Source organism: Pistacia vera, unplaced genomic scaffold, assembly GCF_008641045.1.
Source record: "Pistacia vera cultivar Batoury unplaced genomic scaffold, PisVer_v2 Contig464, whole genome shotgun sequence".
Classification (NCBI taxonomy): Eukaryota; Viridiplantae; Streptophyta; class Magnoliopsida; order Sapindales; family Anacardiaceae; genus Pistacia; species Pistacia vera.
This window is the reverse complement of record NW_022196295.1, coordinates 985646-1003042: the sequence shown is the minus strand read 5'-3', so window position 1 is coordinate 1003042 and position 17397 is coordinate 985646. Positions and strand designations below refer to the sequence as shown.

The window sequence follows — 17397 nt, the reverse complement described above, 5'->3', positions numbered from 1 at the left end:
TTGAGACCCAATTTGACTGGCCGATCAAACGGTTCAACCTAAGACCCAACAACTCTGTCAGGTTTCACTCCGGATTAGTTATTAAAACATTGATTGACGCAATCTTACTAAATGATAATTGATTTATCTATGGCAATCTTTATGATAAGAATTATCATAATAACAAAAATCCTTTAGTGCATATATATATTTTTTAATAATTCAGAAATCCCCGAACTTGAATCGTAAACCCGAATACAAAACTTTATAAAATATGACTGAGAATAGGCCAATTTCGCTCTTGAAATATAGAAATAAGAAAATATATCCTCCTCTACTTAGATTATAAATCTAATTGGAAAAATTGGAATCATATTTAAATCCTTACTAATTTACCATTTTATCCATGTCCTGATCGAGTCAACGGAATCTTCAAACGACACCTGTCGATATACCGGGACAATAAGTTGCCCAATTTCAAAGCCATATTTACCCCAGTAATGTAACTTTGGATGGTATCAGCTGTTCACACAATTAGCACAAATGCTTGGGCAAAAGAATGCATAGAAAGGAAAGGGGCAGCACCATTACATTTTGAAGCCAATAAAACAGAAAAACAAAAAAATTGCCCAGAAGGAAAAAATAGTACACAAGCACATTGGTTACATATATTAACATCAGTGAAATATGTGTACAAATCGTAGGCAAATACAAAATTACAAAATTCTATCAACAAATTTTTGCTGCAGCCGAGAGAGACTTTCATAGCTCTGAGAGAATGGCGGGGATGTAATGAGATAACTCTGCAGTGAGTGACTGAAATCCATTCACAAGCTGTGTGTGGAACTCTTGGTCTTCCTCTCCAATGAGTCGAAAGTGTACTCGTATGGCACGCTTGCAGACAGCCATGAATTCGAGGAGTGCAGCGATGAGTTGCTGCAGTTCTTGTGAACGTAGTCTTGTTGCGGGCTCGCCGGATAGGAAGGCTGTGCAAACACTCAGAACTCCGCTGTTCACCTGAATACATGTAATTTTTTGTTATAGATGAAAATGGATATACTTGTAAAGAGAACCAATTCGACAACAACGCCACTTACCTGAACTGCAACACTGCCTTGAAGGATTCTTTGCAGACTCTGAAGGCGTGGGAGTTGATCACCTTCAGAACTGCGAGGCTCTTCAAGCTCGTTTCGTAGTGCAGCTGTTCGTGTTTCGATCATCCCAATTGCGTTCTCCACAGGAGAGAATTCAAGGGATTCGGACTTGATTACCAAGAGCCTATTCACCAATGCTGGGAAGGAACCTTCTGTTTCGAGAACAGTTCGCCTCTTCCATTGGTCTTCAAGACCACCTTGGGTCTTACCATTTTTTGTGAATGGAGTATCAAACAAAAATCGGTCAAAGACACGGGCACGGACACTTCCAGTGGAAAGAGAGAAGATTCTTTCCCTTCTGCTCCCCAAATCTTCATCTTCCATGACTGCTTCAACAGCAGTTATCTGTAGGTAGCAGACTCCAGGCTGCAATTCATCTGCCTTCACTTGTCTTGAATCTGGAATAATATGCAATGTGTGATTGCCATCCATCTTGGACTCGTATATATGACTAAGCTTCTCCATTATGTCACCTAATCGTACATCACGGGGTTCTCGGTACACGTATTCCTTCCTGTCCAGCTTCCCAAATTTCTCACCATAAAACCCAACCCTATAATATGTAGCATCAGTAAATGGGATTGGGCTTGATTCCTGCTCCAGGATTGATTCATAGATGTTAGTGAGTAATGTGTGGCATTTAGCCAGTTGTCCATACGCTCTCCTGCTTTTATACACTGGAATAACAAGTTCTAGAATGCTAGCGCAGAAATGATAGAGTTCAGCTTGAGAAAAGAGCTTATTTGCCAGCTGTAGGTACTTCACAGCAGAGTCAACAGTGAGCTTTGAAGCACCATAACCCTCCACCTCGGCTGCAGAAGCCTCGGCAGTTATTTCACTACTGACAATGGGACAAATTTTACGGAGAGCAGCCACATGATCTTTGCTCCAAACACCATCATTTCTTGCCACAAGGGCCTGCAGAGAATATATCAGAAAGATCAGTTAACATGGAAGATATACAAATAAAGAATCACCCAAGCAAATTATTGGATTAGCTTTTCAGAATGTAGAAAGGCCAACAATTAGACCAAATCAACAAATGTAGTTGAATCACAGGATCACAGTAATAGAAGAAACATGCATTAGGAGTTTTAAAAGGAGTCATTGCAGTAGTTCATTTCATGTACGACAGGCAGAGAATAACCCAAGTCTTCCCATCCAGTTGCATGTGTAGCTAATATATCATTTTGCAAGAAAATTGTACTTGGCAGTAGAAAGTGGAAACTATGTTTTGACAAGAGGCACTAGAAACTATTGTATCCCAAACACCATATTCAAATTTTAAGAATGGCAATACTCAGATCACCAACGTGGTGTTACTTAAAAATTTGCATTGCAAGCATCCGGTAAAGCATCCTACCTGCATGACAACACCAGCAACAGCAACAGCACACTGTGCTGCTTCAGCCGAAGACTGCATTTCTTGATGTGCTTCACATAAATGGAGCAACCACATTATATGAAGATCCGGGACAGGAGCAAATGCCATTGCAAGTTTATAGAAGCTTTCCGCAGCTGCATATCTATCCATAGTCATTACAGAACCCTGCGAGAAAAATAGCAACAGGCAGGTAAGTATTAGTTCAACATAAGATACACATTCTAGATACAAGCAATATAGCAACATGCAGGTAAGTAAAGTGACCGAGGATGGTTTGGGACCAGGAATCTATCCTCTGAAGACATTCCAGGAATAATCTTTCTTAAAACTGTCACGACTAACTATCTGACTTAGAACAGCCATGTTTAACAAGACTACAAGCTGATTCAGGGCAAAGCAGGTAGTATAATGGCATACAAGAATAATAAGTAAATCTGGCGGTTCAAAGACATGCATTGCCACACAGTTAAAGATTACAAGAACCTAACAGAAGAGCCAAGCCGCACAACATGATTTTGAAGAAAACATGAAAGAAACAACCATTTCCCATACTTGTGCAACAACAAAGACAGTACAGACAAAATCACTGAAACCCAACATGAATCTGGCACAGACTGGAAATTCACAAAACAGGAAACAACCTCCACTCCCAAGCCCTCTCCAACTAAAAAACGCAGTCTCACTGCAGTCGCAAGTAAAATCTTTAAAATCATTTGAACTTACCAAAAGTGCATGTTCCAGGCTAGCATCAAGGGCCAGAAGAAGACTGTCAGACAGATATTTCACTTCTGACCAAGACCACCGATTCTCTGAAAAATTTTCTGGAACAGCAAATAAAGCATCCTCAGGAAGTCCACACTCCTTAAGGCTGGGGCTCTTAGATTCATCTGCCATTTCGTCCATTGATTTTCGAAGCCGCCTTGCTTCTCCACTCTCTTCTAGTGCTCCATCAGATTTCATTTGAGTTACTTGAACGTCAGACATGAGCTCTGACAATGTGATTGTCAGCATAACCCTCAGCCTTGCAGTTTGCATAAAGTAGAGAGAGCTCTGCAAAAAAAGAAAGAAATAATATACATAGGCTAGTAAGAACAACGGTAGCAGTAGCAGTGGCAGTAGCAGCAGCAATTCTTTAGATCTCAAAGAGCCTACCCTCACAAGTATCTGCAGCCCGACAACAGCCCTTTTCCTGACGCTGTCGTTTCGGAAAACTGCCAACCGAAGAAGATGGAATGCAACTTGCTTTAAGAAGCGGTCATTCTCCCTAGCCATTAGTGTTCCCCCATGAAGATCGAAAACACGATTGAAGACAGGAAAGAAAGCTTTCCAGAAAGCAACTGGCTGATTCCGGGAGAAGAAACTCATAACTATGGCGGTGATGCAATCAAGTTTTCCATAATCAGTGGCAATGCTATGAGAGGCAGCCATCATGCAGAATTTCTCAGTTATTTCCAAAACCTGAAGACTTACAGCAGCACTCAAATTTTCTTCCCAAAGTTCCTGAAGTGGATGTAAAAACTATCAGCTTCCTAAAGCAACAAAAACAATTGAATAATCTAGAGAAAGACCAGATAACTTTAGAAATTGAACAGTGCAGTTACAGAAACCAAATTAAAATATGAAATTTTGACATAAAACCATACCAACTTCTGTCTCAAAATTGGGTGCAAGGATTCTCTTAGTGCCTGGGCCGAAGCTCCAATCCTAGAAGATTGTGCCTGAGCAAGAGCTTCTCGCAGTGAATATGGCTGGCTAGGGGAGCTTAACTGGGAATTCACCCTCTGCCACAAATAACTATTTTCAGGAGTTCCCTGTGGCTGCATTAGAAAAATTGAAGAGGTTTGAGTATTAAAACCAAAAAAGACAGCAAGATGAGTCAAGAAGCGTTTCACTAATGAAATTTGGTGATTGAAGGATAACTTCACAGCAGGCAGTAAATACAAGAACCAACCAAAGAAAGAAAGATGAAGCCATTAATTCTATAATAAAGAGCAGTCAAGATAATTGACTCACTCTGACTTCTTGTCTTGACGCCTCAGACAAGTAATTGTTGATTGCAGGTGAGAGTCTATCTGAGTATTTTGGGGAAGAAGGACCCTCACCAACAGGGCTGCGAGAACTAGCACCCAAAAGCATTCCATCAGCCGGTTTTCTGTGCTGTAAGATATATCATGCAGACTTAGTTAATAAGTAACAAAGAACAGCAAGCAATAGTACCATGAGAAATAAATTTAACATGTAAAAGAAGAAATTGGTTAACATGAGTTTCATATTATAATTATGTAGAGGGAAAGCTGATCACTTCCTGTTGATTTGAGTGTGGGAATTCATAATAACTAAAAAACAAAAAATCCAGTGTGATATAATTTACACAAAAAACAGCTTAATTTTACAGTAAAATCATCAGATACATCTAAAAGCAAATTAGCCCCACAATCAATTTTAAACCTTGAAAATAGTCAAAGCAGAAATTATATATGGTAAACTCAAACCATGTCAATTATGCCTTTATCCATGATGTAAAAAAGAAAAAAGACATAAAAATGGACCTAACAGACTCAGTCACATTGATGGAAATGGAACTTGAATGTTCAAATTAGAAGCAACCTCAAACAGACTCAGGCATTCCTCCATGAGTTTGAAAAACAATCTGGTTCGAGCTATGCTTTGCTGCCAAGCTTTCACTAGCGATGCATCATCCAGGTTCCGCACAATTTCCAATACGACAATTAGAACTTCACGCTTTTCAACAGCATTTAGATTATAAAAGACAGGCATTTCATCAAGGATCTGCACATATCACAAAAGTCATTAAAATCAAAATTTAAAGATATTATTTCCAGGCAGGGTGACAAGCACTAGGTCAGTGCACCCCGACTGGCAATTATAGGAAAAAACTGAGTGATGAGATTTAATCAAGTGATGCATGAGTTGGCATTGTTTAACTCTTGTCTCTACCTTTATGGTCATATAAAAAGATGTATTTTGCCCAGCTTATAAAAATTGGAATCTTTTGCACCAAAAGAGAAAAAAAATAATGATGCCATTGTCATGATTTTGTTTTTTCACATTACTGTGCCTTAACTTCCACTAGTAATCAGAAGTTCTTAGGAAACACCCGTACTTCAAAAAAAAATTCATTTGTATTTTACAAATGATTTTCCCAGGGATATTATACTGGTATATAAATACGCTAATCTAATATTGTTACTGTCTAAATCAATCACCTTTAGGGTAGAATGATAAAATGCAGTGTTATACTCCATGTTATAAGGTTTTTTATTTTTTCCATAATTAGAATGCACAACATATTTGTTATGCTACCAGCATACTGTTCAAATAGAGTTCCTCCAGTATAAAAACAAGATATTCAGATATTTAATTCAAGCAATAGATGCCTGTATATGCTAAAGAATACACCATTTAACTTTGCATTTTCAGGAAATGCAAATGAAGATTTATATAACTGAAAGATAATGTTTATAATGTAAAATATCAAGACAGAAATATCAAAAATACCATGTACCTGGCCAATAAGTGGAAAATATAACTGAGCAATATATAGCTTATCCTCAGGCTTTTGGTATCGAGCATCAAACTCATGCTTGCACAAGAGGACGACTAAGATTCTAGCTGCCTTCATTCGCAAAAAGATTTAAGTTACAATAAAATAAACACAATATATATATGCACACACACTACCATTCTTGTGAAATATAAATATATTTCACAAGAACGATAGCGTGCTTTTTTCTCTTTAAATTGGAAACTAGAACAATAGTACTATGTAGTTATTAAATTGAATCAAAGGCAAGTCCAATCTAATGTTATAGAACTAACCTTTGCTCGCTGAGATAAATCATCATGATCCCAAGTTAGGAAAAGCTCTTGTATCAAGACAGATGAAAGGTAGTTCCTAAACATTACAATGTACTCAGTCAAGCAAACAAAATTAACTACACATCACCAAATAGGAAAAATGATAGCATCTTTCAATAATTAGAGTAACTGAACAAAAAACCACAGGTTATGAAAAGCATATTGATATGTTCTCGAAACACCAAATTTACCATATGGAAGTAGTAAAGGTATTAATTAAGAAGAAAAAAAAGGGCAGAAGATTTCAATTGTTAAAGTACCTATCTGAAGGGTCTCTTCCTGGCATTTCCACATAAAGATCATGATCACATATGATCTGCAAGAATATGAGCTTGCAATCATGCAGAACTGACTGGCATACCCCAGAAAACTTGTCCAGGTACAAGGACACCTGCAGGGGTACAAAATTAATTGTGTAAATATTCCAGCTACAATTCTGATCTCTCTGTACTAAAAGGAGGTTACAGCATTAAAACTTTGGGGGCAAATATACCAGAAACAGTGAGTTTATTGAGTTGGATTTTATACAGTGAGTAGCTAGCAAGCAAGAATTTGCATTATCATCAAAACTTGTAAAGGTGTCAGCTGTTATAGTCCTCATAAAGTCTAGGGGATGTCATGTGCTTGACCTGTAATAAGTCTTTCAAGCCTACTGATGTTGTACCAAAGCCATGTATCAATATCTAATGGTGAATCTCTTGTCGAAAAGTAACAACAATAATAATTGTAAATTAAAGGTATTATAATATTCCACCTAGACATACATCCATCAAATGAGCATGTCAGCAGATGAATTTAAGCCTGGCAATTAGATGAAAAGCATACCAGTTCAAAGACTTGCCGAGGTTCAATAATGGACAAAAGGTCATAGCAAAAGAAGGCCAAGCTACTGTTCAAGCGTTTTGCCAGGCTTAACCCTTTCTTACAACGCTCATGCACTTCTGTAAGAAGGCAATCATACAGCTGCATTATGCATCTGAATACACCATCTCTCAGTTGCATTGGGGGAACATCTTCACCTATGTCATAAAGTAAAAACCAAATAAATGTTGAGAAAACAATATCAACAAAAGAATTAATTCAAAATTTTATTTTACATGACAGGATTTTGACTGACATTTAACATTTTAAATTCACCATGGACAATACAGTTGATGTAATATAGAACAAGAAAAACACATACTGAAAGGAAATCAACAAAGCAGCAAGAGAATTTCAACCAAATACACTCCAGAGCAATTAAATGGTGGAACGAAATAGTGCTCTTCAAATCAACTGAAGATATATAAAATTAAAAAAACTAAAACTATTTAATATTGCCATATAAGAACAGACAGGCCTATATTAAAATATAGACCGATTCAGAAACAAAAGATAAATAGCATTGCTTTAGACAATACTAAGATGATCAAAGCAAATGCTAGGGATGATAGAATGAAATTTCCTAGTTTTTGGACCTACCTAATGGAAGACTGTGATAGAAAAGACGTGTCTGCTCCAGTGCCATTGACTTAACAACTAGCTCAAGGAAAAACCAAGCCATTGCAAGAACATCATCATATACTGGTCCTACACGGTAACCCTTAGCCTGCAGAATAGTCGTTAATCAGGGAACTGGAAAGAAGAAAATCAGTCTTAAACAGTTTTAATTTTTTTATTAAGACACAACAAGCTTTAAAGAGAAATTTGAAGTAGACCAGCAGTACCAAAGAGTAAAATCATAACAGCTAGAGAAGACAATTAAAGGCAACAATCAAATCAGACAACAGTTTTCAAATCCCTTCATAGAAAAATAAACAAATAAAAAAGGAATAAAAGCAAAAGGAATGTCCATGAAATTCATTTGAAACCAACACAGAAAGGGAGCAATCATAAATTTCCAAAGATGACATTCCCCAAAAATACTAATTTTTGTATGTTAATTGCAGAATCATGTGTTAAAGGGAGCCTTTCTTTTCCTTATTAAGGCCACATGTTTTAAAGAAGATATTTTAGATATTTTAAGGAGAAAAGAGCAACACACGAATAAACACAAATTTAATAATGGTTGTGATAGCAATAAGCTAATGCTTATTCACCAATGAGCTTATTCACCAATGGGCATAACAGTTTCACTAGAATACCTTACTGCGAGCCAAGCTACCCCACACAGTGGACAAACCAGGATAGACAGGAGGTTGACGACCACCAAAGTCATCAAAGGCATAATCTACATAGTTGACAAGAAAACGATTCCGCTCAGCATCGTCAACTGACTCCTGCTGCACCCTACACAACAAAACTCGGCACATTTTAGATATAAAAATTAAAATGCAATGATAAAACAGAAAAGGCTAGCCCAATATCCACTTGCTTTTTTCCAATAAGAAACTAAAGGAACTGTATTAATAGTGATTTAAGAAGTGACTCCAGTGTAAACAGGCATACAACAACCAAAACAAAAATTCCTGAGGGGTATCTAACTTATACCAACACAGCCCAGAAGCAACTGTTGAAGGCTCAAAATTATATCATCCCCTTCCTAAACCGAAATAAAATTTATCCATCCAAAATTACCCCAAGACTCCATGCTGATTAAGATGGATATCAACAAAAATAGAATCTTGAAAAACCTGAGGGGTATCCAAGTTGAACAAAACAGCCTCAGAAAATTTGTGGTTAACCCACAATATATATCATCCTATTCCTAATCCAAAATGAAATTTATCTATCCAAAAACATCCCAAGGCTCCTTCGCAATTAAGATGCATAAATAAATAAAAATAAAAATATGCATCTTGAAACCCCTTTTAAACTGAAGGCCAAGATATAATAAGTATAAAAGATTAAATAATACAAAAGCCTACCTACTTGCTTCCATGTCAAATAAAAGTACATGAAGTGGATGTATTATTAAGTTGATTTTCGTATTCTAAAATTCTTATCCTACCACAGTGCTCTCAGAAATATTTATATACAAAAATAAGCACTCAAAATTCTTCGAAAAGACTAGACACTGAGAGCTATCTCACAGACACTTGTGATGGTATATATTCATTTATGAAAAATAAAACCCCCAGCCCAAGTAAATCAACACACTGGAAAGCATACCTAGTTAAGATATTAACCATGGCTCTGAAGGCTGCAACCTGAAGCAACAGAAAAAAAAAACAATAATTGAAATGGCAATACAAGGCATAAAGTTCAAAGAAAGTAAAATAGTAAAGAAAAATTAACAGACATGAGAACAAAGAACATATTGCACTGGAAAAAAAGTGGTCTTAACATATGCCCTAAGGACATATTTGTTATAATCAAAATTTTGTAATTCTGTAACATTAACAAGTGCCCCTAGGACACACGTTAAGACCACTATTGAAAGAAGAAACTCAGAAATATGACTTAGTGATCAGTGACAGATTTGCAAAGGAAGCTACAGGCAAAAAGTCATCTGAAAACCTGAAGTGTTTCTCCGCCATTGCCTATCAGATGGAGAAGCATATTCAAAACCGGATGAAGAAACTGAAGCAAAGCAGTGGAATCAACATTCTTCAAACTATTGATGGCCTGCAAATGAAATTATACAAATTTGGCTTACTCAAATCCCATTCCACGCAATTTAAAATGTAGTAACAAATACGTGTAATATGAAGCACAGCAAAAAGAACCCTATTCCTAATAGATAAAATAATCTCTAAAAATTATATACATAAGGCAATATTGAGACTATTAAAGACATATTGATATTACCAAAAGAACCCAGAATGATAACACAAGTTTCCATATACTAAAACCTCCTCATTGTCCAAGCCCCAGTCCCACCTCTATTCTGCTTTATTCTGCACACTTTTTCTTGCCTAATAACTTCGCGAAGGAAACTGTTATAAATATTTCTCTGCAATTTATTATTTCAAACTTTATTGATGTTGCTAAGCCATGACTGATTACAGATAATACTGGAATTCCACATTACAGCTACAATTGCAACAACTCTGAGGGGGGGGGGAGGTGCACCAACACACATATATACCATTATACTACAAAAAACGACTTGGCCTTGACTTCTTCCTTACTAATGTTAGGTAATTACTGGATTCAAAATTTCACAGTAAGGGAACAGCAAACAATTTTTCAGCTTTAACATGTCCCTTCACATGCAAGACATGACTTCAAGGTGCACAAATACAAGAATATACACCAACAAAACTTATTGTATTTATTTAATCCAATGGGGGATTATAGCATAAGACCACTTGTTTGACCTGGCTCTGATACAATTTAATCACTTGACCAAAAACTTTAAGAGCTGATAGGTAAGGCCTAATGTGGCATTTACGCCATAACAGGTTACATTCATAAGTTTGCATATGCTTACAATTGATTTCATTGGAGACCTAAAACTAATGAGATCAATTATAATTATGAACACCCACGTGAAAGATAAACAAGAATGCACAAAAAGAAGTGAAAGAAAATGCAATAACCAAAAGAATACCTCCAGAAGTTCAGAACCCCAAGGTGGGCTTGTTCGAAGAGTGTGTCTATCATACTCAAGAAAGAAATCCCTAATCCGTTCATTAACAGGGTACAAAGATGAACAAAGCCTTAAGCGCAATTTAAAAGCAGTTTTGCCATCTTCCAGATAGTCCAGCCTCTCCTATCAAATGGTAATAACCATAAGGATAATCCAGAAGATAAACCAAAATTCTCAGGCCAAAAAAAATACCTGCTGTCTCAGAATAGAATCATCTTTTCAACAAGACGAAAATTATTCCACATAAAATGTAAGAGTTTCCAGCCCATAAGACCTCAGATATTGTTCATAAGCAGCAACAATAATGGCCAATCTCAACTAAATTAATACGATTATTTCAATAACTCAGGCAGGAGAAATGCATAAAAAGAATTGAAGCCTTACACGCAAAAAAGCAAAGATGCAATTGGTCAAAATTAGTTAGAAAAAGTCAAATCTTAACATTATAATATCACCTACCCGTTTCTACTCTTTTTTTTCCCCTTTTTTGCGCCTCCTTAGTTAATAAAGCATTAAAAAGTGGAAGACAATCAAACCGTTTTGTAAACTCAGGCTAAATTTGATGTGCAACCAGAAAATATTGAGAGGAAGAAAGACACATCAAATCAGATATAATATTTAATAAAACATCTCATAATATAAATAATGACATATAATATATATCGATTATATCCTGCTCATACATACCTTGCCTGAATCCTGGAGATAATGTGGAACCAGTTCTTTCATTATTGGTAAGGAAATTTCTGATCGCAACCTGAGAATATTCATTACATTATAGCTATTAACATCAACAATGGTACTTCAAAATATAATTGATAGTTAAACTCTTAAAATAAATTTGGCAAGATCGTGTAATTGAAATGATTCAAAATCAAATTCTTTCTTGCAACTTTCTAAAAGTTGCGAGCACCAAATGACACTACACAAATTGGTCAGGAAATCCATCGGTTACAATCTAGACATTTACGTTGAATCATTTCCTCTATAATTATGTGATTAACGATTACTTAAAAAGGTATCAGAGCCAGGTAAACCAAGAGGTCTCATGTGTTAACTCCATGTTCTTCTTTTTCTTTTTTTCTTTTTTGTTAAGAAACAGAAGAAAATTAATATTAACAAAGAAAATACATGAAAGTTAGAACGAACCAAAGGATCACAAGAAGAAAAAAGGGAAATGAAAGACGAAAATCCAACAACATTCTGTTAATTAAATTATAACACATTCACATAAGACCTGTGCTAGAATTCACATGGCACATCCCAAATATTAATACTCCAATTAAAACAAATACAATCCCAGTGAAAAATTACAATGCCTCTTTTTCTAACTTGCTCTGTGAGTCACTAAAGCATAACAAAAGTTGATTTACATTAGAATAATGTTACACTTACAAAGAAATCTTATAAAGATTCTTATACAAAATAATGTGGCAAAAAATGAATAGAAAAGTGATTATAATAAGTTTGACTTTTTGTTTCACTCTTCCATTCATTTTTTGCTACCTCACTTTGTATGGAAATCTTTGTAAGATTTCTTTGTAAATATAGTATTATTGTTTACATTAACATGAAATAAATGAATATAAGCAATCGTAAAATGATGGTGCACCAAAAAAAAAAATATATATGGAAGAAAACTTTCTAATTTAAGTTCTTAGACGAAATAGGAAGATCAAATATAAAGAATATACATACTGAGCATGCGTAGACAATGGAAGTGCCGCATATCCGATAACTACCTGTTAAGTGAATGAACAAAATGATAATCCCCACAGAAAATATAGGAAAATTGACAAAGCTCCATGGCATTTTGTAGAGTTAAAAAATAATAATAACAATTCAGACATAAGGAATGATATAGCAACATGGATTTTTTAAGAAGATAATACAAGTACAACTTACAGGTTTTGGAGCTTCTAGTTTCGTCTGCAGATCAACATGGAAGAATGTGAATAAAAGGTGATGCAGTGGTGTCCAGATAGCAGGCAGTGAAACTTTAACTTCATCGTGGTAGTAAGCAACCCTAGTCCCAACAGCGACTTGTGTGTGAGCCCACTTCTGGAGTGACACGCCTGGCTCCCTCGGATACATTGCCTAGTCATATTAGTCAAACCCACTAAAACAAGTAAGAAGAAGTTCAGAAAGCAAACAACTCTTAATATAGAATAGCAATTAACAGGTTTACCTCTAAAGGCTGTCTACGAACATCAGTATCATCCTTCCGTAGTTCAACCCGAACGAACAAGTTCCTCTTTCGACTCAAACTTACACTCAAGGGATATACATATAGGCAATGAAAGAGTTGCAAGAAGGGCTCATTTCTTGTTGTGGTGCGGAAGTCAAAAGCTTGAAACTGAGAGTTAATCAACATAGGTATTAATGAATTGGTAACAGAAATTTCAAGGTGCAAGAGTTGACCGGAAGTTCCATCCATATCAAAATTCTCTAAGCACACAAAATACATGAATCAAAAGGACATGGGATTAAGGACCAAAAATCTATCAGGCAATACATAAATGGGGGGCTTCCGCAGTTTAGAACTTGAATAAAAAGGAGACCCCCACTTCGAAAGGGTTTCAACGGGATCCTAATTACTCATGTTCCTTTCAATGCATGTCAAGTAATAGTTTATTGATCATGAGAGGGAAACCATAACTTGATTCAACCATGAATCTTAGAAAAAATTTAAAACTGAATAGCACAGGAGAATCATTGCTCCAACCTCAAAAATGTCAACTGTTAGAATTATGCTCTGGAAAGAGAACCATCTTTTAAGGAAAACCTGCATAAATGCAAACTTTGTACAACAATATTCTAAAATTGCCAAAGCTATCTTCATCACCACACTCAAATTCATATAGTTCACTTCTTTATAATCGACTCTTTCATCTCTATACTTATCATAGTTTACCAAGCCAGGAGTGGCACACAAAAAAGCATCAATCAACAAATCAATTGATGGCAAAATTTACACATGCTATAAGCCAAATGAGGGTTGTATCAACTTCCAAATGAAATAAAACTAAAACAAAATAAAAATTACATACCATTTCTTATGTTAATGTGTTGAGAAAAGAGGTAAATTACCACTTAGGAGAGGCTAGTTAACAAGTACCATCACAAGAATGGGTTGCACTTACATCATCGGCATTAAAATCTGATGCATTTGACCCATTTCCAGAAACTTCTTTCCCGTCACTGGAAGTCCACTTAGAGTTGCTAGTCTGAGGCCCATCTGAACCATTACTGGGGCACTTAGCAAAAGTCAAATCTGTAACACGGTCCCCTAAATCAATGGAATCATTTGTCACACTGCCACTTTCTGATATGTTCTCCAAATCAGCTTGCCCTGTCTGATGCTTCTCAATTTCCAATCTTAAAACACCTTTTACTGGTTTGTGAACTTTGCGTTTAGGATCCTATAATTGTTAGAAAGGCCAAAAGAGATAGAATATTAGAAGATGCCACAGTGACCTAATACAAGTATGGAACAGTCTAGCTGGAGCGAAAATGAAGCCCCAATGAAACAAGGGCCAAAAAGCTATAGTGATATCTTCCATACTTGACATAAGCATATGAGCAGATATGTGTGTGTGTACATATTTGGATATGATCTGTGAGAATCAACCAACTATACTAGATACTAGCAACAATTTCATACATAGATTATAAGCCAAAACAAGCAAGGGCATTACAATAGCTAAAAAAGCAAAAGAGCTGACCACCACCACACCTGAAGTGACTCCTCGGTATAGCTTTCCTTTACTTTATTTAAGTTGGATATTTCAACTACAATGGAACTTCCACTTGAATATCCCAGCTTCCCATCTAACGTGATCTTGGAAATGGGCTCAAACACACCCTCATGGGAACTTGATCCAGACACGCTGGCAGCAAGAGGACTGCTAGGGGAAGCAGATCCACCAGAAACTGCACCAATGTTGTTGTCAAATAACGGAACAATAGCCCACGCAAAGGACTCTCTGTAAGGCATAATCCGAGACCACACCTGCAGTTTCTGCCTTTCTCTCTCTGACAAGTGCACCTGTTCAGAAATCAGATAGGTACAAAAAAATAAAATCATCTTACAGAGAAATATAATCCATACATTTTGTAAGAAGACATAGAATTTGTTTCAGTGTCTGCATAGCCAACTTCAAATCTCTATTTTTTCTTTGCTACCCTTGACCTCATGGTAGTTACTAAGCCAGCATCATATACCAGACACTTGGTTTTTATAAGGGACGATTTCAGTAAAACAGTTCAGGGGCTAACACACCTTACAAACCAAAGGGTAGTAAAAGAACAGGCAAGTAAACGAGAAAAAAAAGATCTCTTCCACCCAGCATCTTTAATTGAGAAACAAAAGATCAAAAAGCTCAAAGTTAAAAAGAAAAAAAGAATTTTAAAAAAAAGCCTCACATATGCGGTTCTTCCGTTTAATAAGAAATAAGAAAGAAAAATAAGGATATTATTGGACATACTGGTTCTTTGCGTGAATAAACAGACGGCGTAACTCCCCCTTCTTCTGAAGCAGGCCGCTCTAACTGGATTAGCAGACAAATGGATGATGATGGAGCATCTAAATAGAACATACCACGAGGTTCGTATGATATTTTAGCCTGCCAATCACAGGAGGAAACAGTATACTCTTTAATTAGAGTAAGCAAAAATCAAGTGATTATAGAAAAACAAAATTCATTGAAAGGGTGAGGATAAATAGAGAAAAGCTAATAGATTTGACGGCTTACATCCTGCATTTCAGATGGTAAAACTCGGAAATAGAAATCTTCAGACAATTTTTCTCTTCTCTCCCTATTATACAGGCAAATTGTACCATAGAAAGGCTCTGTAATAACGTGAGAGAGAGTTAAGTCAAAGCCCGAAACTTGTGGTAGTTACCAAAATAAAACAGAAACTCACCAACTAGCCCGGCTTGAAATGCTAGAGACAAAACTTTCACAGAGATCTTCAACCCACTGAGAGCACAATCGAGGAAATAAGGGGAGCCCTCAGATAAGATATATAAATAAATTTTCAGGAAAAAAAAACCACTGGAAATGCTGCTAGAAGACATATACTATGCAACAAGATTTAGACCTGCCATACTGTGACATAGGGGTTTCTGGAATTCTTTGACCAAATATCATTGACCTCTCATTTTCCCAGTCAAAAGCAGGTTCATAAGCAGGGAGAGGAGATTGACCAAAATGCTACAAGTACATCAGAAAGTGCAGAAAGGATAAGTCAAAAATCATAAGAAATGAACATATCTTCAAAGTCACAAAGTGGAAGAACAAAGAAGTTGAAAAGTGAGACAATAAAACAAATACTCCAAACAGAAAACCTTCGAAACATCAGCAGCATCGGAGTATTGTCTTCCAGAAGTACTTGGCATGTCATCATCAGTTCCATCTTCAGCCTTCCCTCGCCTCGCACTAGCAAGTCGCGCTTCTGCATAAAGAGACATATCAAAGTCATTTCACAAACACCAAACTTCAACAACAAACACTACAAAACACAACCCAACATAAAATAAAACAAAACAATTACCCGTCTCAATATCAGTATCGGGCCCTTCAAAAATCTGAGTTTGAAATGATGGAGGACTAACGCTTTCATAATGACCATACTTATGCTCATCTTTAACCCAATCACTTCTATAACACTGAACCAGTTCACTCAAATGTGGCCACTGCTCCAAATTCTCATCAAGCTGCATTAACCATCACCAAACACAAGCACAAAACACATTCTTAACCTAGAATTCAATTAACCAACTCACATTGCAACAAATAATTAACAAAAAGCCCTAACAATTTTTAAAAAGAAAAACACTCACTACAGGGTCCAACTTGAGATGAGCAAAAGACTGGCGAGGTATTCTCCTGAACCGGCTACCTCCACCCCCTCCTCCACCACCACTAGCAGCTCCGCTACCGGAGCCATCCATTGAACGAACTTCTCCAAAAAAAGAAATTGACAAGAAAAACGTGAATGTTGTTAAAAGAGCTGAAAATGCGCGTGAATAATTCGAAATTTCGGCAGATCTGAGAGAGAAAAGAGGAAGCTAGGGTTTGAAGAGACGTACATTTCGCGAGTTATGTAATGCGATGCGAGATCTCTCGGGACAGAGAAAACAACAATTCACCAACCGCACCACCACTACGTCTAAAACGCCACAGTGCGAGAGAAAGAGAAAGAGAGAGAGAGAGGGAGGGAGAGAGTCTTGACTCCCTCGCTACTTGAAACTCACTGTCAAGTAGACGACAGACACGAGTCAAAACGAGTCCAAAAATGTTTATCTGGGTGGAGGACCACGCTTTATCCCGGCCCGTTTGAAATTGTACCGGTCCCGGTACTGGTACTGATAAGCCTACCACAGTCTCGTGATCACATTGGAATCTTAAATTGTTCCGGTGTTTTAAATCCTAAAATTTGCAGTATTTATTTAAAAAATAATTGATTTATACCTTAATGAAATA

At 36.6% G+C, this 17397-nt stretch overlaps 1 protein-coding gene across 1 annotated transcript; it reads right to left on the bottom strand.

Moving 5' to 3' along the window:
- Nucleotides 1-467: 467 nt before the first annotated feature.
- On the bottom strand, nt 468-17303 carry LOC116145615 (guanine nucleotide exchange factor SPIKE 1). The gene is made up of 31 exons (XM_031431060.1): nt 17004-17303; nt 16755-16873; nt 16466-16628; nt 16260-16366; nt 16013-16125; nt 15836-15891; nt 15664-15761; nt 15397-15534; nt 14646-14957; nt 14053-14331; nt 13098-13265; nt 12815-13006; nt 12608-12651; nt 11597-11666; nt 10871-11032; nt 9835-9942; nt 9487-9524; nt 8520-8664; nt 7858-7984; nt 7222-7415; nt 6657-6787; nt 6358-6433; nt 6044-6154; nt 5125-5307; nt 4531-4674; nt 4161-4334; nt 3670-4017; nt 3241-3567; nt 2497-2682; nt 1077-2051; nt 468-996 (listed from the first exon to the last, which is right to left on the bottom strand). Exons 2-31 carry the CDS (start codon nt 16863-16865, stop codon nt 742-744), a joined length of 5535 nt encoding a protein of 1844 aa, XP_031286920.1. The 5' UTR covers nt 16866-16873; nt 17004-17303; the 3' UTR covers nt 468-741.
- Between the last annotated feature and the right edge of the window lie 94 nt (nt 17304-17397).

Excerpts from the sequence above, each read along its gene's own strand:
- LOC116145615 (XM_031431060.1), bottom strand. The coding sequence starts at position 16,865 with ATGGATGGCTCCGGTAGCGGAGCTGCTAGTGGTGGTGGAGGAGGGGGT. Across the intron at positions 11,667-12,607 it reads CCATTGTCTACGCATGCTCA|GTTGCGATCAGAAATTTCCT; the intron begins GTATGTATATTC and ends GAATATTCTCAG. Across the intron at positions 8,665-9,486 it reads ATGGTTAATATCTTAACTAG|GGTGCAGCAGGAGTCAGTTG; the intron begins GTATGCTTTCCA and ends TTTGTTGTGTAG.